Here is a 21,143-nt window from a genome sequence, read left to right as displayed (position 1 = left end):
ACACGCACAAACAGAAAGAGATTCAGAATGTCAGAGACAGAGACTGAGACTGAGAAAGACACAGCTGAAAATATAGAGATCCTTAGAGAGAAGGAGGGACAGAGATTCAGAGAGGGACCTAGGGGTGACACAGGATCCGGTGAGACACAAGCGGACAGCGCTCCAGAGATGGGGGCACACGAAGAGAGAAAGATTAACAGAGGACCCAGAGAAAGATAGGAACCCAGAGACAGAGATCCAGAGAGGAGGGCCTAGAGAGACCAACACTAAAAACACGGGACCGAGAGAGAGACAAAGACCCAAAGAGAGATCGAGACATAGGAGACAGGATATATACCTAGAGAGACACAGAGACGTGGAGAGATATAGAGATGGAGACCCAAAGAGAGAAAGCAAAGGACAGAGAGAGAGACTCAGAGAGATGAGAGCAGAGGTATCCAGAGAGATAATCAGGGACAGAGACGAAGAGACGGTCCAGAGAGAGCGCAGAGGGTGGGGGAAAAAGACTTGGAACGCAGATAAATGGGGATGGGATAAACTCCCCAAGACTCAATCAGGTAGAGGTGAGGCAGAGATGACGCCCGGCTCCCCTCACCCTCTTCCGGGAGGGAGGGTGCTCCCCCTCACCCTGCCTCTCTTCCCTCCCCCCTGCCCCCCGCCCCGCAGCACGTCCCCAGTCTCCATAGCAACCTTCCCAGATCCCGAGGGCAAATATTGTCCTGGACAGAATCAGCTGGACTGTGTTGACATAATCTCTTGCTGGTGGGGTAGGGGCTCCAGGGAACCAAGAGGCCAGGATCGGTGTGTGTATTGGGGGGTGGAGCAGGAAAGCAGAGGGGCTCTCAGCTGGGGCCCGGAAGACAACTTCAACCTCTCCACACCTCGGTATCAAGGTGCAGTTTTCCCCGCCCTGGGGGAGAAGCCGCTGGGAGATTCAAACCTGAATTCCCGGCTGCCCCCTGGTGGTGGTGCGTGAGCCGTCAAGCTCATTTTCTGGCATCACGGAAAGCAGGCTGACCGAGGCACTTTCCTCCTGGTTATTTATTTATTTTTTATTTTATTCTGGCCGCACGGGGCTTCTGGGATCTTATTTTTCTGACGAGGGATTGAACCTGGGCTCTCGGCAGTGAAAGCGCGGAGGGAATTTCCCGTCCTGGTTTTTAGAAGGTGGCTCTTCCTCCCTCTCCCCCCAGCCCCTACTCTGATCCAGTTCACTTCTGGCCCCCCGTTCTGCTGCCCCAGTCACGTCCTTCTTCCTTCCATCCATCACCTCCCGCCTCGACCTCCCCAGGGCAGCCAGACTGTAAGAGTGGTCCTGCTAAAGCACAAACCTGCCGTGGTCCCTCCTCTGCTCAGAACGTGCCATGGCTCCCCTGTGCCCTCAAGAGAAGAAAGCTCACGTTCCTCTCCACAGCTTTCCAGGCCTTTGCTGAGCTCTCCAGCCCTCTCTCCATCACGTCCCAACTCCTCAGACTCTTTCCCACCCCCTCTTACCTCAGTCCCAGCAGTTTTCTCTGCCTTAAATACCTCCACCCAATTCCGGTCGAGTCTTCCAAGCTCACCTCAAAATTAGCTAATTCATTCAACAAATAATGATTTCCTCTCCTGGATCGTGAGCTCTGAGAAGGTAGAGCTGGGGCTGTCTCAGTCACTGCTGGGTCCCCAGCACCTCCCAACACTGGTTCGGCACACAGCTGGGTTCGGTTTACTTTATTGGGTACTTGTTTTTTCTTTTTTTTTTTTTTTGGCCATGGTGCAAAGCGTGTGGGATCTTTATTCCATGACCAGGGGTCAAAACTGAAGTTCAGAGTCTTAACTACTTTACCAGCATAAAGAGGTTGCTTCATTGGGTACTTGTTATATATCAGGCCCTGGGCTTGACAATGCTGGGGACCCCAATGGCCAAGATAGCTCTTGCCCTGCCCTCATGGAGCTCCCAGCCCAGGCATAGACCTAAACAAACAGAAGGAGAGGTAGAAAGAAAAACAGGAAGAAAGAAAGAGTTGGAAAGACAGAGAAAAAAAAGAGGCGCTGAGAGAGAAAAAAAAAACAAACACAGTCCCAAATCAGAAATAGAGGTACTGCTACCACTACGGTTGTTGAGTAGCTCAGACGTGGCCCACTCTGCGGCCCCATGGACTGCAGCATGCCAGGCTTCTTTGTCCTTCACTATAACCCGGAGTTTGCTCAGACTCATGTTCATTCGTCAGTAATGCCATCCAACCATCTCATCCTCAGTCTCCGCCTTCTCCTGCCTTCAATCCCTCCCAGCATCAAAGTCTTTTCCAATGAATCAGATCTTCCCATCAGGTGGCCAAAGTATTGGAGCTTCAGCTTCTGCATCAGTCCTTCCAATGAATATTCAGGGTTGATTTCCTTTAATATTGACTGCTTTGATCTCTTTGCTGTCCAAGGGATTCTCAAGAGTCTTCTCCAGCACCACAGAACTACCAGTACTAATTAACAAATAATAATAATAGGTACCATATTTATTAATAAGTACCATATTGGGCATTTTACATGCACGTATCTCACTTGATCCTCATAACAGACCTTCAGCAGAGGCTTTTTTCCCCCCTAAACTGCAAGGCATATGGGATCTTAGTTCCCCGACCAAGGATCAAACCCATGTGCCGTGCAGTGGAAGTTCAGAGTCTTAACTATTGGACCACCAGGGAAATCCTGACATCTTGGCGTGTCATCCTCACCGCCCCACCCCACCCCCAACAGCCCAGCAGCCTAAACTCCTCTGCCTGTGGTTCCTTCATTCACACCCTGGCTCCCCTCCCCTTCCCCAACTGCAGGCTTTGAAGTCCCTTGGGCTCCCTCTGTCCTCTGGGGACACTCCAGTAACAGCCCTTAGCACATTGCACATTTCAACCCGTTGCATAGTGTTCTGTATGTAGGAGTCTGATTTCCCCTTTCCTAGAATCTGAGCTCAGGGAGGTGGAGGCTGGGAGAAATGGGAGTTGGGAAGGCAAGAAATCTGAGTTCCTGCTTTGTTTCTTCAGTAAGAAAATTAGCTGTGATCATAGAATGATAATGGCCCACGTCTATTTTAGTCATCACTTGGAACTTATTATTGATCTTTTAAAATTTATTTTTATCTGGCTGTGTTGGGTCTTAATTGCAGCATGTGGGACCTAGTCCCCTGACCAGGGATGGAACCCAAGCCCTCTGCATTTGGAACGTGGAGTCTTAGGGAAGTAAGTCCCTATTGACCTCACATTAGTAGTTGTTCACTGGGACACGAACAGGGGTTGCTGCCCTTTACATGTGCCTACTGTGTGCCGGGCACTGTCCTCCTGTGTGATTTACCAATGTGGCCTCCCTGGGGCTCATGGAGGATACAGTGACAAGCCGCCAACATCTGCCACAGCCTTCGAGGTCCTACAAGATTTGGTGCTCCCATTATCTCCCGATGCCATCTACCTCCTGCTCTCCTCTTCACATGGAAGCTCTCCACAGTTCCATCAACAACAGCCTTCTTGTTGCCAAACTCATGCCTACCTCGGGACCTCTGTACTTCATGTTCCCGCTGCCTGGAAAGTCACCCCCCTTCCCCCGTCCCTGTGTGATTGCTTCCTGCATGTCATTCACATCTCAGCTCAAATGTCACTTTCTCAGAAAGACTTTCTCTGGCCGCACTCTCTAAATTAGCCTCAGCCTCCCATCCTTGACAATATCACTCTGTCTTATCTCTCTAATGCCAGGAGCTGAAATGATCTTACAAGCTCTGTGCCTGTTTCTTCATCTATCAAATGGTGATGAAAATGGGGCTTGTGGTGAAGATAACTGAGTGCTTGGCACATAGGAAGTGCTCGGTAGATGTTAGTTATTATTAACACTCTTTTTTTGTTTTGTGTATTGTGGTTTACCTCCTCTGGAAACTGCAGGGTCCATGAGAGCAAATTCTGGGGGCTGACTTGCTTATCACTGAAACTCTGGCACTTAGAACAGATCTTGGCACATGATAGGCACTCAGTAAACATTTTTTAATGAATAAAAGAAGTCGGTTCGATATTTAACCTCCACTGCCCTCCTCTCCGCTGTTTCTAGATGTGTAAACTGAGGCTCAGGGTCACAATCAGACCCTGGTGGAGTCAGGACTCAAACCCGGTCAATTTGGTTCCAAAGCCCTGAGCTTCAAGGCCTGGCTGTGTCCAGAAGCAAATCTCTTCTGATTTACGGTCACTCCCCAGGTGGGGCAGTTGGTAAAGAATCAGACTGCCAATGCAGAAGGCACAAGAGACCCGGGTTCGATCCCCAGGTCATGAAGATCCCTTGGAGAAGGAAATGGCAACCTACTCCAGTATTCTTGCATGGAAAATTCCATGGACAGAGGAAACTGGTGGGGACTACAGTCCATGGGGTCGCAGAGAATCTGACACGACTGAGCACGCACTGGCTGGCTGACATACATATGTCTCTATATATCTGGCCCCCAACTATAAAGCATGGTCTGGGTCATTTCTAGGGGCTGACCCTCAATGGGGACTCGGAGAAAGTGGTCCAGTATTCTTTAAATCCATTGTCAGGTTTTCTTCCCTTTTCTCTCCCCACAACTTCGGAGCCAGCTCCGACTGACACCGCCAGTCGTCCAAGCATCTCAACTGGGCCTTTGTCAAAACCCGGACTGGATAATAAGGTGGGAGATGAAGCCTGTGGGGGAGGAGCTAAGGGCCGGGGCTGGCCAATAGGAAAGTGGAAGAAAAGGTGAGGGAGGGACTAACAGACTTAGGGTAGGGGGCTCTAAACTTCAAAGGCGGAGCCAATCCTATCTGTGGGCTGGGTCTAGATGCTCAGGGGGCGGTGCAAAAAGCTCTGGGGGCGGGAATAGAACTTTAGCTCCCCCCACGGCGTTCGGGGGGGGGTGGGGGGGTGGAGCTAAGAGCCCTGAGGGCTGGGGTAGATAGAATAAACAAGAGCTCGAAGAAATGACCTACAATAAGAGTTCCAGGGCGGAGCTTGTGGGTATCTGGGCGGATTTGAGGCTCCAGGATTTGGTCTTGCAAGGGGGCTTCTCGAAAACCCAGGAAAAGATTAGGAAGGTCTGGGGGATGTGGGAGTGTCTTCTTTTACCCTACCTTTCTCTAAGAGCCGGGGGCTATGCTTCGGGCTGAAAAGCAGAGAAGGCCCTGCCCCTTCCAATCCTTTTGCATCCCTATTGGTGAAGGGGGCCTGCGCGACAGGCTCTCATTGGTCCTGAACAGGCGAGGAGGGGCTCTAGAGAGAATACGCGCCTGTTGTGGGCGGTACCAGACAGTACCGAGAGGGATCTCGGCTCAACCAATCCCGGCCCGAGGATTGTGTTGGGGGGGCCTGGCAGGGGGTGTCCCGACCCCCTCCCCCTTTCTGGGCATCCTGGGGGATGACCCGGGTGCCAGGCCCGGCGTCGGCCGCCTGATGCCGGGCGGGCCGAGCCGGGGATGCTGGAACGAAGGGCGTTGCTATGGCAACGGGAGGCAGGGCCTGGGGGGGGAGACCGGGCCCGAGCTGGGACCGGGGGGGCCGGCGGTGGATGTGGCGGGGCGATGGCGGAGCGCGGCCCGGCCTTCTGCGGCCTCTACGACACGTCTTCGCTGCTTCAATATTGCAACGGTGAGACCCCTCCTCAGTTCCGACCCTGGCCCCGCCCAGGGCAGGACCTATCTCCTTCTACCCCAACCTCCTTCCAAGTCCCCATCCTAGCCCCTAGCTGAAGATTCTTCTTTCTCCCCTAGCAGCACCCTGACCCCAGAGCAAGGTGCCTGATCCCCAAAGCCCTGATCCCAGCCCCCCACCTTCTTCGACCCTCCCCTTTTTCCCCAGGTGGCTGAACTGAGAGAAGAGAGCAGAGCCTTTAGGAGCTTGGGGTTGAAGGAGGGAAGGCCTGGAGGTGTGGAACTCTGCTCTCTCCATCCCCTCTCAATCCTCCGGGACCCTCTCCCTTCTCCTCAGCAGAGGGACCGATTGAGGGAGAGTGGAATTGGGTGTTGGCTTGTGGGCTGGGTGTGGGACCAGGCAGGATGACCAGAGGACTTTGCCTCCACTCTACCCCCCAAGTCCTCAGGCCCCACCCCTCCCGCCCATTAGGATTCATCCCTTCTCCCTAGACAAATGGATATGAAAAAGAAAGGCCACTGTGGGTGTCAGACCCGGATGAGGGGAGCTGGAAGCAGAGGGGAGAAGTGGGAAATGGGGGCTGGCCTCTCAGCAAAAGAGCTGAAGGTGGGGGATGAACTGGCAGGAGGGGACAGAGGACTTGAGTCATGGTAGGTGAGGGGTGGGTGGGCAGATCAAGGCCTCAGAATAAGGTGGCTCCCTGGATGGGGGTTGCAAGGGCAAGGTAACAGTTCCTCCACTTCACTCTGAGGCCCTGAGAAGGAACTCCCTTTTGGAGGCTTACCTCTGGGCATACACCCCAGTGTTAGGGACCAGAATGCTCATTTTTGTCCTCCTCAGCCCCTCTGAGAGGCAGGCTGACAGGGTGCCTAAGCCTGGGTCAAATACCTGTTCCGGGGCTGAAAGGTTGTGTGTCTGTGTACAAGTAATTTCATCTCTCTGGGCTTCAACCCCCATCTATCTCCTTGCCTCCTAAAATGGGTATAATACTAGAGCTACTAAAGTTGCTGGGACATTGGGTACCATGTACTCAGTCACTTCAGTCGTGTCCAACTCTTTGCGACCCCGTGGACCGTAGCCTACCGGGCTCCTCTATCCATGGGATTTTCCCAGCAAGAATACTGGAGTGGGTTGCCATGCCCTCCTCCAGTGTGGGTACCATAATAACATTTAATTATATTCTGGATTTATTGAGCACATACCAGAGCCAGGTGAGATGCTAAGTGTTTTGCACGTGTAAGCTCTCTATGACAAATCTCATTTTTAGGGGTAGTATTATTAATGGTAAGTAAGAGGGGTCTTGGCACAAGGAGGTGATCAGGCCCTCCTGCACCTCCTCTATTGGCTGACCTTCGGTGATCTCTGTACTCTCCCCCATCCTCCGTTTTTAGTTTCCTCTTTTGCAAAACGCAATGCCAATAGGCCCCTGAGATTCCCTTTCTTATGAGTTCCGAGTCCTGACAGCTCTCTCCCTCAGACCTAACCCCCACCTTCCAATGCAGGTCCAGGCACCCGACCAGAGTGGCGCTGGGTGGGGGGCAGGGCAGGCCAGGCCAGGCAAGCGATTGGGCCGCAAGGGGTGGAGGACAGAGGGGAGGGACCGATGGCTGCACTGCGGAGCCCAGCGGACGGGCGGGGCATCCTATGGACGGGGGATAGCAGATGCTACTTCCAAGCCCCGTTCCTGTTAAGGCTACCACCTTGACTTCCACCGGACTGGGAGCCAGGGCTTCCTTGGTTCTTGCCAGCAATGAGTCTGGGTATGAGTGGTCTGGGACGAAAGGGGGAGGGGGGAACCACTTTGGTACTCTGCCCCTCCCACTTTGGGAAAATGAGGACCGCGGGAGATGGAGGAGGAGTTATTTGGCTGCATCTAGAATGGAGAGGGAGAGCCGAGTCAGGGGCATAGGAGTAAAGAAGCTACATTTTAAAAGAGGATCAGAGGATAGACCCTTGGGTCGGGGAAGTTAATTTGGGTGTCAGATCCCTTGCGCGAATCTCGGGTCTTCGAGGAGCTACCTGCAACTCCCAAACTTGCCGCCAGGGGCCGCAGAAACTCTGTCCTTGCAGCAGGCTCTGGGGTCGAACCCCTCGGTGAGGAGAGAAAGCGGAGAGGGACCAGGCACAGACCTCTTTGGCTTGGAAAGTCTTAGAAACAGAGAGGGAATGTTAGTACCCGCGATAAAAAATCTCGATATTCGTCAGAGGATATTGGGGATCAATTCTAGAATGTTGGTGTCGTTCGGAAAAAGTTGATGTCATCCTTAAGATGTTGGTATCACTCATAGGTATTTAGCATCTTAGTCATAGAATCTTAAAACCAGAGTCGAGAGGCTCTTGATTTGTAGACTCTTTCTTAGAAGGTTAGCGAGGAAGGGACTTCCCTAAGGTCACGCCTCCAGGGCACTGTGGCAGAGAGGAGTGTGCGGGCAAGGGTTGAGAGCCGTGGGGATTTCCTTCCCCTCTTCTTGGCCCACATCCAGGCGTTCCAGCCCCAGGTCGCGGGAGATGAAGGGGCGTGGCTGGCCGGGGACTTAGCCCCGGGCAGGTGGGAGGGACACTTCCCCTTGGGCGTTGGAGCTCCTGGGTGGCCCTCGCAGCCAGCGATCTCTTGCTTTCCAGATGACAATTTGTCGGGCACGAGCGGGATGGAGGTGGACGACCGCGTGTCGGCGCTGGAGCAGCGGCTTCAGCTGCAGGAAGATGAGCTGGCGGTCTTAAAGGCGGCGCTGGCTGACGCGCTGCGTCGCCTGCGGGCATGCGAAGAGCAAGGCGCAGCGCTGCGCGCGCGGGGCACCCCCAAGGGCCGGGCTCCTCCTCGCCTAGGCACCACTGCCTCCGGTATCTTCACTAGACTAGAGGGGTGAGGTGGTAGGGGCTGGGGCCTGTACCTCAAACTCATCCTCTTCTATCCTCTAACTCCATCCCTCTAGTGTGTCAGCTCCTGAAAGGTCTTCCCACCAGGACGCCCCTCAATGGCTCGGGACCCCCGCGGCGCGTGGGCGGCTATGCCACGTCTCCATCCTCCCCCAAAAAGGAGGCGACCTCTGGGCGCAGGTGAGGCTCGGAAGTCGGGATCCCCAGCCTCTTCCAAGACCTCGGAGGCTGTTTATATGAAAAGGGATGGACTCGGGTGTCTGAACATCAGCAAGGGAAGGTCCTGGAAAGTTCTCGCCCGCCTCCGGCACTCGCCTGCTGGCTTCGCAGGTGCTGACCCTAACTGTGTGCTCTCTATTAGCAGTGCCCGGCGCTACTTGTCACCAGAGCGCCTCGCCTCGGTGCGCCGCGAGGATCCCCGCAGCCGCACCACATCCTCTAGCAGCAACTGCAGCGCCAAAAAGGAAGGGTAAGTGTCCAAAGCGGCGTCGTACCGCAAAGGGTGGGACCAAAACCTCAGTTAGGCTTGGAAAACGATGGGGAGATTAGGGTGATGCCCCAGGCCACGAGGTAGTAACCTAAAGCATGGTCATCTAGTTCAGAAAGCGGAAACGGTGCAGGAGGATCGGAGGGACCAATCTTGAGACAGCGTGGTAGTAGTGAAAGGCACGAGAAGGCGGAGCCAACATTGAGGGGCGTGGTCAAAGCTTTAGAGGCTGGACTAGCGCGTAGGAGGCGTGGATGGTCAGAGTCTCTCGGAAGAGCCCGAGTAGAAGTTAGGAAGGATCCAGGATTGTGGGCGTGGCTATTAAGGTAAAGGCAGAGTCCGCATTTAGTCTCGGGGAGGCAACCAGGTCAGGGCTCTAAGAGGAGTTTCGGCAGGAAATGGGGTAATCAGAGGAACTGGCGTGAAAGGAATTTGAGGGCGTGGCCAGAAGGTAAACTGGGTAGAGTCAGAACCTGGGGTGAGGGTAACGGGCTGAGATCATATGCAGTAGTGTCCGCTGCAAGAAACTGGGAGGAGGGGAGCCTGGGCGCTGCCAGGTGGAAATGGGCGCGGTTTGAATTTGAAGGTTAGGTGTGGTCATAGGAGGAGAAGGGGACGACAGATGAGATGGTTAGATGGCATCACCGACTCGATGAACTTAAGTTTGAGCAAGCTCCGGGAATTGTGATGGACAGGGAAGCCTGGCGTGCTGCAGCCCACGGGTCGCAAAGAGTCGGACACGACTGTGCGACTGAATTGAACTGTGGTCATAGGTGGACGTGGACACACCTCAGTAGGTCTGCATGGATTCAGGGTGAAGGTTATCTTGGTCTGCTTGCTTGACCAGACCTGAAGACGATAGGAGTTTCCATGGGGAGCTGTCGATTCAGGGATAGGGTCAGAAGGAAATGTGGGACTATGATCAGAATGTTGGGCGAGGTCAAGTTCCCAGAGGCCGGGCCAGACTGAATGTCTGGGCGGTGAAAACACCTGAGTGTGGAGTCCCATGCGGTGGGCGAGGTCAAGGCTGGGGGGTGGGGTGGACTAAGGCTGGACCGAAGTCAAAAACCCACACATTTCACCCCACTGAAATAACAGCAAACACGTACACAGAGCTATGTGCCAGGTACTACACAAGGCACTTCACATGAATTAACCAACTGAAGCTTCACAATCGCCTGAGAGGTTTATTATCCCCAAGTGAAAAGTGAAGAAACCGAGGCAGAGGTTTGGCAACTTGTTCACAACACTGGGAACTGGCAGAGCTTGGGTTGGAACTCAGGCAGACACGTCCTCGATTCTGTGTTCTCAAAAAACACTCTCCCTCCCCCGACAAAAGAGCCTGGTGTCAGGACCCCACAGCTCCGGAACACGAACCTCCAGCTGCGGGGTCTGCCGTGGAGGGCGGGGCAGGGCGCGGCGGCGCGGGCGCCTCCCAGGGCCGGAAGCGGCGGAGCTGGGCCCGGCTCCACCCCCGGCCCCGAAGCGCCGCCAGCCGCCGCCATGAGTAGCTTTGGACCTGGGTGAGACCCTCTTACACGCACCCCCTCCTTCTTGCACTAGCAGGACCCAGGTCTCCCCTTTCTCCGGGGACCCAGACCCGCGGGCATCACCTCTTTCCGTCAGCAAAAAGGAGTGTAGAGACACGCCCCTTCCCTTAAACCCTCACCTCTATCCTTTCAGTTAGAAGTTTGGGGCGCTGTGGAACTGGGGGTGGAGAGCGTTGGGAGAACTGTGCTGACTTAGGAGGGAGGGGTACCTTGTGACTCCCCGCTTCCAGGATCGCGTCACTGCCACTTCGTGCTGTGTGATCTTCGGCGATCACTGCCTCTCTGGGCCTGTGTCTTAGGCTCTGCAAGATCAACCGAGCAAAGCACACGGCCTGCAGAGAGGCAGCGCTCCGCTCCTTACTCGCCCCCAACCCCCCCATTACTTACCAAAGACCTCGGGAGAGCCGTGGGGTGGGGGAAATGGTTTCTTCCAGTTTCTGACTTGCCTGCTAATTAGGGCTTTCTTTTTTTTCCTTTTTTCCCCTCCTTCTTTATCCTTTCCTGACAGCAAAACCAAAGAAGTTATCTTCAGCATGGGTAAGTAGGGAGAATGGGAGGGCCTCGCTGGGGTGAGAGGCCAGAGCTGGAGGTCAGGAAACCTCTTTGACCTCATCCCCACCCCCCACCCCTTCCCTTTTTTACTTAAAAAACATTTAAAAAGTGAAGTCAGAAGGGGAGAGGTTACGGGGTTGCGGACTGGTGTCAGCACCTGACCTCTGGGGATATGCATCCTAGCAGAGGAGGGCTCGGTGAAAATGTTCCTGAGGGGCCGCCCTGTACCCATGCTGATCCCGGAGGAGCTGGTCCCCACCTACAGCCTGGACACACGCTCTGAGCTGCCTTCGCGCCGATTCAAGTTGGACTGGGTGTATCCTTTTACTTTAATCTCTTCCTCCCGCTCCCCCCACCCCCCCCCCCACCTCCCCAATCCGGAAGGGACAGAAGCCCTTCCGTGGGACTGCAGCTAGAGGGAGGGTCTTTGTACCGAAAGTGGGACTTCTCAGGCATCTGTGACGTGAGGGATCAGGAAGAGCCTGGAGTCTGCAGGGAGCAGAGGGAGGCAGATTAGCTCACGTGACTTTTATGATTCATTAGAGCAGCAAACATTTGCTGAGTGCCCTCCAACTATCAGATTCTCTTCTACACACAGGCCAGGTTCCCTGAGCTCCCTTCTAAACTGGGGGAGACTGAGGCCAGTGAGTCAACAAATAAGGTAGTTTCAGCTAAGTAATAAATGCTGGTCATACAGTAACCTAAGCTCAAGTGAGAGGAGTAACTGGGTTTCTCTGAGGAGGGGGCATTTGATCTGAGAATTGAACATTTAGGGGCCAGCCATCTCTGGTGGCTCAGATGGTAAAGAATCTGCCTGCAGCGCAGGAGACCTGAGTTTGATCCCTGGGTCAGGAAGATCCCCAGGAATGGTTACCCACTCAAGTATTCTTGCCTGGAGAATTCCACGGACATAGGAGCCGTGTGGGCTGTAGTCCATGGGGTCACAGAGTCAGACGCAACTGAGTAAGTAACAGTTTCACTTCACTTTCATAGGAAGAACAGAAGGCACGGCAGGTCCAAGGGCTCTGTGGCCAGAGTGAGTTTGGTGAATGTGAGAAATGAAAGAAGTTGGCATTGGTTAAGAACTCTGTCTTTGGAGCCTGGCAGAAATAGGGTGAAATGCCAGCCCAGCCTCTGGCTGGCTTTGTGACCCTGGATGAATCACCTTGCCATTCTGTGCCTGATTAGCCTCCTCTGAAAAGTGGGTGTCATGATCTTGGATTCATAAGACTGTGAAACAATGTGCTCATAATATGTGCCAGATAAACAGAGATTGATTAAAATAATGACTAATCACTGTTGAGCATGTACTGACCATGCCACATGGCACGTGGGATCTTCGTTCCCTGACCAGGGATGGAACACATGTCCCCTGCATTGGACATGTGGAATCTTAACCACTTGACTGCCAGGGAAGTCCCTATTGAGCGCTTATTGTATGCCAGGCACTGTTCGGAGAAGGCAATGGCACCCCACTCTAGTACTCTTGCCTGGAAAATCCCATGGACAGAGGAGCCTGGTAGGCTGCAATTCATGGGGTCGTGAAGAGTCGGACACGACTGCGCGACTTCACTTTCACTTTCATGCATTGGAGAAGGAAATGGCAACCCACTCCAGTGTTCTTGCCTGGAGAATCCCAGGGACGGGGGAGCCTAGTGGGCTGCCGTCTATGGGGTCGCCACGTCCATGGGGTCCAGCCCTAGTGGGCTGCAGTCCATGGGGTCGTGAAAAGTCGGACACGACTGAAGTGACTTAGCAGCAGCAGCAGGCACTGTTCAGTTCTTTCAATATAAATACATCGAATAATATGATCCTTCTCTTTTGTAGGGTTCAGAATATATTTTTACAGCCAGTGTTCTCCAAGAGCCCTCTAAGGCCTGCAGATTGAGAATGATTACCCTTACTTTCCAGATGAGAAAACTGAGGCCATGAGAGGGGTCCCAGCCCTGTCCTAGGGAGTCAGAGCAGAACTGTGGCCAGAACTCTGACTCTGAGCCCTAAGCTTTTTCCAAAACACAAACAGGTTTGGGGTTAGCATCCTGGGGACCCACTCCCTGTCCTCTCTTGGCCTTGGTGTTTTCTCTGGAGGAGGCAGGAATAGTTGGAGCCCGGAACCTCTTTAAGGCAGCTGGAAATATTCACAGGAATTGAAGAATACCATGCTGTCATGCCAGGCTTGGCTTGATAAGTGAGCATCAGAAGAAAAGCAGCTGAGACAGCAAAAGTACATGTGGGCCTCATTCCCCAGCCCTAAAATGGCTGCAGGGTGAAGCAGTTTCTATGGGGTTGGGATAGGCATATTGACATCCATTCAGATGTTTCGCAAACATTCTGGGACTAAGGACTGGAGTCCAGCAGTCCCCAAATTAGTATCAACCTGCATTCCTGGGCTTATAGTCCAGTGTGGGGACAGAATCCATGAAAATGACAACTTAGAGTGGGCAAGGCTGGGATGGGGGAACCCAGAGAGGGCAGCCGACCCAGCCTGGGCATCAGGGAAGGCTTCCTGGAGGAGGAGTTACAGAAGAGAACAAAACAGCCCAGTTTTGGCTGGCGTGCAGTTGACAGTCTCATCAAGGACTGGGTGCAGTTACCACATTGATCATATGAGTAGGATGAGTCCAGCAGACAAAGTGAGACTGAGGCCTGCTCTGAGGATGTGACAGCTGAGAAAGGTGGCAGGTAGTGTGTAGTAGGCAAAGGGAACAGTTAGTGCCAAGACCCGGGTGATGGTCATGATTGTGGTGTTTTGGGGAAATCCAGCGTCAGAGGACAGAAGCTAAGACCAGGGGAGGGCAAACGAGGCCAGCAAGAGGAGCTTGGACTTTCTCTTAGGGGAACTGGGGAGCTACAGAAAATTCTGAACAGAAGAGGGGTCACATTCCTTCAACAAATATTGAACTCGTATGTCCACTGTGTACCAGGACCTCATCTGGGCACAGGGGGTACATCAGTAAACAGAAAAGACAGAGGTCATGCCCTCCTGAAGCAGGCACTCTAGTTGGGGAGACAATAATTTAAACAGATGGACTTCCCTGGTGGTCCACTGGTTAAGACTCTGTGCTTCCAATGCAAGGGGCGCAAGTTAGATCCCTGGTTGGGGAATTGCCGTGGGATGTGGCAAAAACAAAAACACAAACGGAACATGTGTGATGCTGATGAATGTACTGCAGGAAAATTAATAGGGAAGGCGGATGGGGACATTGAGGTGCATGGGTTTTCTTTATTTTTTAAGATTTTTTTTTTTTTTTGACATGGACCATTTTTTTTTTTTAAGTCTTTATTGAATTTGTTACAATATTACTTTTGTTTTATATTTTGGTTATTTGGACCTCAGGCATGTGGGATCTTAGCTCCCTGACCAGGGATCAAACCCGAACCCCCTGCATTGGAAGGGGAAGTCTTAACCACTGGCTTGCCAAGAAGTCTTGAGTTTGCAAGGTTTTTTTGGTCATGCTGCGAGACTTGTAGGATCTTAGTTCCCCAAACAGGGATTGAACCTGGGCCCCGGAAGCAAAAGTGCTGACTCCTAACCACTAACCCGTCAGGGAATTCCGGTTTACAGTTTTAAGTATCTCAGAACTATTTGGGAGAGGCTGAGAAGGCCTCTCTAAGGAGCTGACAGTTGAGTAGAGAGCCTGAGCAGAGGACACATGTAAAGTGACTTAGTGATAATAGGTTTTAACAGGATCCCTCTGGGGAAGAAGGGTAGACAGATTACTTTCATGTGGCTGCTCTTAACAAATGCCCACAAACTTGGTGTCTTAAAACAACAGAAAAATCTCACAATTCTGGAGACCAGAAATCCCCAATCAAGGTGTCAGCAGGGCCACGGTCCCTCTGGAGGTTCTGGGGGACTTTTTCCCTGGCTGCTAGCTTTTGGTGGCTGCTAACAAGCCTTTCAGTTCTTCCATCACTCCAGTCTCACACTGCCTTATGCCACCCAGTGTCAGTGCCTCTTTGTTCTCTGGCTCTTACAAGGACATTTGTCACTGGAATTAGACGGCCCAGCCAGATAATCCAGGATGATCTCATCTCGAGATCCTTAATTACATCTGCAAAGACTCCTTCTCCAAGTAAGGTCACATTCTCAGTTTCCAGGTGGTAATATTTTGGCGGACACTTTTTTTTTTCTTCATTATTTGGCCAGGCGGCATGTGGGACGTTAGTTCCCTCACCAGGGATTGAACCCGCGTCCCCTGCGTTGGAAGGTCAGAGTCTTAACCACTGGACTTCCAAGGAAGTCCTACAGTAGACATATTTGCGGGGGCTGTTATTCAACCTCCTACAGGAGTAAGAGTGGAAACAGGAAAACCTATCTCCCATGACCTTCATCTGGGAGTCAACCAACGGCTGCAATGCAAAAGACACTCCTTAACCGGCCGCGGGGCATCTCTAGCTATGGTTACCGTGGCCGAGACTGCAGAGCCAACCTTTACCTGCTGCCCACGGGGGAGATAGTGTACTTCGTGGCCTCCGTGGCCGTTCTGTACAGTGTGGAGGAGCAGAGGCAGCGGCACTACCTGGGACACAACGATGACATCAAGTGGTGAGGCCAGGGAGGAGGATGCCAAATATCTCCCGCACAGGGCATCGAAGGGGAAGTGGGGGGGCCAGGTCTTCACTTGGCCTGAATTCAGGCAGAATTCAGGGGGAAAAACATCGTGGATTAACTATCAGTACTTCAGATGTCGGTGAATTCACTCCGATACCTGGATTTTTCACTTCTTTTGAAAACTTCAAGCAGGCACACCAGACAGTCCCGCAGTGTGTTGGAATCCCGTGGTGGCAGCCACCCTTTCGATGGGTGTGTTCTCTTGGCCATTTGTGGTTCAGGCTTGAGCCCTGTGGGCCCCTGAGTTAGAGACCAGAGGTCTGAGTCTTGCTTCTGACTCAGGGTACCCAGAGAGTGTTCCTTAATTGTTATTGAAGAATTAAATCAATGTTCATTGACTAACTCAGGGGTCCCCAACCTCCAGGATCTAATCCCTGATGATCTGAGATGGATCTGATGTAATAATAATAGAAATAAAGTTCACTATACCTGTATGTGCTTGAATTATCCCCAAACCGTCTCCCTTTTCCCCACCTGAAGAATCGTTTTCTTCCACGAAACTGGTCTCTGGGGCCAAAAACGTTGGGGACCGTTGGATTAAAAATAACTCATTGAGCCAACCCGTGGAATGAATAATCAGGCATCATGACTGTGGCTGCTGCTGGAGGGGTTCTGGGCTGCTGTCATCCCTGCCCCCCCCTCACTCCCTGAGTCCCCTCCACCTGCGCTTCTCTCCTCAGCCTGGCTGTCCACCCTGATATGGTCACCATCGCCACTGGACAGGTGGCGGGCACCACTAAGGAGGGGAAGGTAACAGAGTGGAGGGGGCAGGACCTGGAGGCTGGGATGGAGTTGTGGGTGTGGGGTGGGGGTGGGGGTCAGGGAGCCAGGCCCCCCAGGTAACTGGCCTCTCTCCTTCCTGCAGCCGCTGCCACCCCACGTGCGCATCTGGGACTCAGTTTCCCTCTCCACCTTACACGTGCTGGGCCTGGGGGTGTTTGACAGAGCTGTGTGCTGTGTGGGCTTTTCCAAATCTGTAAGTCCTGTGCAGGCCTGGCCCTGGGCCCTCTCCTGCCCCTTGTTCCCCTTTGAGTTGGAGGCCACGCCTTCGTGACATCACGGGTGCTGGACACTCTGCCGGCCAAACTCCCGGCCCTTCTGACCTTCCAGGCTGGGTGCCCACAGTTGCAGCCTCACCGGCCTGCTCTGGGGGCTCAACTGTAAAGAATTCGCTGGCCTATGTGGGTAGACGTGGGTTTGATCCCTGAGTCGGGAAGGTCCCCTGGAGGGGGAGATGGTCAACCTGCCCCACTATTCTTGCCTGCAAAAGCCCATGGGCAGAGGGGCCTGCAGGCTACAGTCTATGGGGTCGCAAGAGTCAGACGCAGCTTAGCAACTAACAACAGTAAAACAGTATGTCTGCCCCCAGACAGACTTCTCAATGATCCTTTGTAGATCAGGTAATGCTTTTTACATTGTTTTTCACACCACCTTTCATTCTGGAAGGATCCTTATCTGTAGGCATTTTAAGCCCTGTGTCTAGCGCAGCCCTGCTCCTAGTACCATCCAGAACATGGGTGTCGGCAGATATGGGGGAGGTAAGCACAGAAATCAAGAGTAAGGCTTAGGGATTTGTAGAGCAATTTGACATTCCCACAGCATCCAAGTATATGATTGGTGGTTTTTTCCTAAAATCATATTTTACATTTTTGTCGTATTTCACCAAAGCAGTGGCTGCAGCGAATCAGGAAATAAAAAACAACTGGTCCTCCCACCTACCGTTTAAAAGCCTCACAGGTTTTCTGAGACCTTTGGAGAAATAAAGCTATTTTGTTGCCAGCGTCTGGGAGAAAGAAAAACTCTGCAAAATCAAAACTAACCTATGCCTAATTAAAGATATAAAACAGCATCATTGTCCCAACTTTATTAGTTGTTTAACTTCATAGTCATACAAGTCATTACAGATAAAGAGGCAGGTTAGATGTTCTTAGTAAGAATTCCTGAGGGTGTGCTGGTTTCAGAGAAATGATAACTGAGGGGAAATTAGATGAATTTCTTAGGGACTAGTCATTTCAAAAGGAAAACTATAAACAGCCTTTAAAATGTGTGTGGCCCTGGATGGAGAGTGTATTTTAATGTGTTCCATATGCCTTGGGCCAGGGCCTTTGAAAATCTTTAAACAGGCCTGAGTGGCTAATGCGCCAGTAGGCAAGGTATTGGTGTTGGGGGCGGGGAGGGGGGGTAGACCCAGAGCTGTCTGCCCCTTCCCCATCCTCTCTCCTCTTCCTAGAATGGGGGCAACCTCCTGTGTGCGGTAGATGAATCCAACGATCACGTGCTCTCCGTGTGGGACTGGGCCAAGGAGACCAAGGTGGTGGATGTCAAGGTGAAGTAACCCCCTTGTAACCCCTTTTTTTTTTCAATCCTCATTCCTTGGGGTCCCTCTGTGGTGGCCAGATCTCAGTGCTCATGAGTCCAGAGTCAGACTCACCTCCAAGTCCTGGCTTTGTGACTTCAGGTAAGTGGCTTGCCCTCTGTGTGCTTCAGTTGCCTCATCTGTAAAACGGGAGTTATGGTACCATCTCCCCTGTAGAGAAAATTTGGCTTTGATGTTGGGATATGGGGTGGGCAGACCAGGCCAAACAGGAGGATCAGTACAAGGTGGCTGCTGTTTCAGTTGCCCTGCGATGTCTAAGATAGACCTTGACTTGCATCTCTGGCTGGTGGCCTGTTTTACAGATGAGGAACCCGAGGCAGAGGGCAGAGGGGAGAGCTACTTGCCCAAGGTCACATGCTCATTCTGGGCTGGGGTCAAGAGACCTGGAATGGGGGGCCCATGATTTGGGGAAGGAGAAGTAGTTGAGAGGCTGGGCTCCCAGTGACTTGATTCCAGACGGAGTCTGGCTGTGTGTCCTTAGGCAAGTGACTTCCCTTCTCTGAGCTTCACTTTGTCGTCTGTAATGGGAGGTACTAATGAGCTTTACCTCACAGGATGCTGTGGGGTTAAATGAGTTGATGGATATAAAGGGCTTGGCACGGAGCTTGGTGCAAAGTAAGGGCTTTCCATGTGTCTGCCATTAGATTGGTGAAGAAGGCAATAAAGCTTCACTGACTGGCCCTGCTTCCTGTGCTTTAGCCTGCCTGTATAGGAGAGATACAGGCAAGGCAGTTGTGCAGTACATAACCCACACAGCTGTATTCAGGGCAGTCCTTCCTGAGATGGGTGTGGTGGTCCTGGTGGCTTTGAGGTCCTCATTCTGAATCTCCTCCACCCCTTAAAGTGCTCCAACGAGGCCGTGCTGGTGGCTACCTTCCACCCCACAGATCCCACCGTGCTCATCACCTGTGGGAAATCCCACATTTACTTTTGGAACCTGGAGGGGGGCAGCCTGAGCAAGCGGCAGGGCCTCTTTGAGGTGAGTGCCAGGGGTCCCGGGAGGGACCCCTTTGAGGTGAGTGCCAGGCTGGCCCTGAGGGAGGCTGGCAGGGACCCCCCAAACAGCTGGAGACACCCCAGAGGCTGGAATGTATAGGGATGCTGAGATATTGCCTGCTGGGGCCTCAGTTCCCTTACTCATACGAGGGGATGGTCCTCCTCAACTCTTGCCAGTTGTGAGGATCCAATGGAATGAAGAGTATAGCAGCTCGTAGCTGATAGTGGGCGCTGGGCACATGGCTTGCTGTGGTTGCTGATACTCTGGATAAATAGAGAGATCGGAGCCTGGTGACCGGGAGAGAGAAAAACAGCAGGAACCAGAGGCCCGCCTTTGGTGAGAGTTGGGTCTTCCACCCCAACAGAGGAGGCCCTGAGAATACCAGGCTCCGATGGAGGTGAAATGGAGATATTGAGAAGAAGGTGGGGCAGGGCAAGGAGAGGGACCTAGAGGCAGACAGGGGTGGGGGGTGGGGCAGAGAGGGGAAGACAGCAGGGGAAACAGAGGACAGAGACTGGGACAGACGTCAAGATGAGAGAGAGGAGGGAGGAAGGGAATCTGGGGTGGGGAAGGGAGACAGTGGGGTCAGAAACGCTAGGCGACGTGACACTCCATGGGTGTGCACTGGAGACAAGGATGCTCCTCACAGGGCCGCACCTAGAAGCAGCGAGGACGTGCCCTGGACCGTGGTCCTGGCCGGTGGGTGAGCTCGGGGAGGCCACCCGGCTGCAGTGACCCTCTGACACCATCCCCTTCTCCCCCACCTTAGAAATACGAGAAACCGAAGTACGTGCTGTGTGTGACCTTTTTGGAGGGTGGCGATGTGGTCACCGGGGACTCTGGGGGGAACCTCTATGTCTGGGGCAAAGGTCAGTGTCACCCCACCGTTTGGTCCCCAACCCAGTCCTCCCTGACTCCCTTTGGCTGTGCCTTCCTTCCTCAGACCCTGCTGGAATGTATGATGTGCGTGCGTGCGTGCTAAGTCGCTTCAGTCGTGTCCAACTCTGTGCGACCCTATGGGCTGTAGCCCGCCAGGCTCCTCTGTCCATGGGATTCTCCAGGCAAGAATACTAGAGTGGGTTGCCATGCTCTGCCCTCCTCCAAGGGATATTCCTAACCCAGGGATCCAATCCACTTATCCTACGTCTCCTGCACTGGCAGGCAAGGTTCTAGCACCACCTGGGAAGCCCTGGGTATGATACAACAGGTTAAATCCTTACTTGACCAAGTCTAATGCCTCCATCAAGGTTCAGCTGTATCCCCACCTGCATGAAATCTTCACGTATTCCCTTCCCTGGTCCTCTGCAAACCCCATGGTAGTGATCAAGTTTGAACTGTAAATGAATGGGTTAACCCAGGTTAGATGGATGGAAAGATGGTTTGTTCCAAAGGAATGAATGAATAAGGCAGTGAATGAATGTAGGTTATGTCCTACTCAGTGAATAGAAGAATGAGTAAATGAATACACTATCTTTCCAGATGGCTTATTAGATGGATGGTAGGGTGGTTGGGTAGATGGGTAGGTAGGTAGAAGAAGAGGTGAGTGAATGGCTGGATGTGGAGTGAGAGTTTGAGGTGTTTTCTGGGCTCAGTGTGGGGCAGCTTCTGCATGCTGACCCCTGCCCCTGGCCACCCTGCAGGTGGGAACCGAATCACACAGGCAGTGCTGGGTGCCCACGATGGTGGTGTGTTTGCGCTCTGCGCCCTGCGGGACGGGACGCTGGTGTCCGGAGGGGGCCGCGATCGGCGGGTTGTCCTCTGGGGTTCCGACTACAGCAAGCTGCAGGAGGTGGAGGTGAGGAGGGGGAGAGGCTCATACAAAGGTGAGGAGATCTCTCACCACCCCCCCCAGGGCTCCTAACACTAGACCCTGTTCTCCCAGCCTGTCTCCCCCATCCCCACCCTGCCCTCACGTCTGTTGTTGCTGTTCAGTCCCTAAGTTGTGTCCGACTCTTTGCGACCCCATGGACTGCAGCATGCCAGGCCTCCCTGTCCGTCACTATCTCCTGGAGTTGCCCAAGTTCATGTCCATTGAATCGTTGGTGCTATCCAGCCATCTCACCCCCCACCTCTACATGTGTCCT

General features: G+C 53.1%; 1 protein-coding gene across 3 annotated transcripts in view; it reads left to right on the top strand.

Annotated features, from left to right (window-relative positions):
- The first annotated feature begins 8,245 nt into the window (after positions 1-8,245).
- Positions 8,246-21,143, top strand: part of EML2 (EMAP like 2) — a 38,753-nt gene continuing 25,855 nt past the window's right edge. For 2 of the 3 annotated variants that reach the window (XM_055552578.1, XM_055552577.1), the window contains exons 1-12: positions 8,246-8,445; positions 8,538-8,661; positions 8,843-8,950; positions 11,027-11,055; positions 11,254-11,386; positions 15,470-15,619; positions 16,366-16,435; positions 16,551-16,661; positions 17,916-18,011; positions 18,907-19,041; positions 19,829-19,928; positions 20,700-20,854. In XM_055552578.1, the coding sequence (XP_055408553.1) occupies positions 8,253-8,445; positions 8,538-8,661; positions 8,843-8,950; positions 11,027-11,055; positions 11,254-11,386; positions 15,470-15,619; positions 16,366-16,435; positions 16,551-16,661; positions 17,916-18,011; positions 18,907-19,041; positions 19,829-19,928; positions 20,700-20,854 (1,404 nt within the window). In that variant the 5' untranslated portion in view covers positions 8,246-8,252. Of the gene's footprint in view, positions 8,446-8,537; positions 8,662-8,842; positions 8,951-10,420; positions 10,492-11,026; positions 11,056-11,253; positions 11,387-15,469; positions 15,620-16,365; positions 16,436-16,550; positions 16,662-17,915; positions 18,012-18,906; positions 19,042-19,828; positions 19,929-20,699; positions 20,855-21,143 lie in introns of those variants that run through there. The other variant, XM_055552579.1, reaches the window with a different exon arrangement.

The sequence above is a fragment of the Bubalus kerabau genome, chromosome 17 (genome assembly GCF_029407905.1).
Source record: "Bubalus kerabau isolate K-KA32 ecotype Philippines breed swamp buffalo chromosome 17, PCC_UOA_SB_1v2, whole genome shotgun sequence".
Taxonomy (NCBI): domain Eukaryota; kingdom Metazoa; phylum Chordata; class Mammalia; order Artiodactyla; family Bovidae; genus Bubalus; species Bubalus kerabau.
This window is presented reverse-complemented; position numbering and strand designations above follow the sequence as displayed.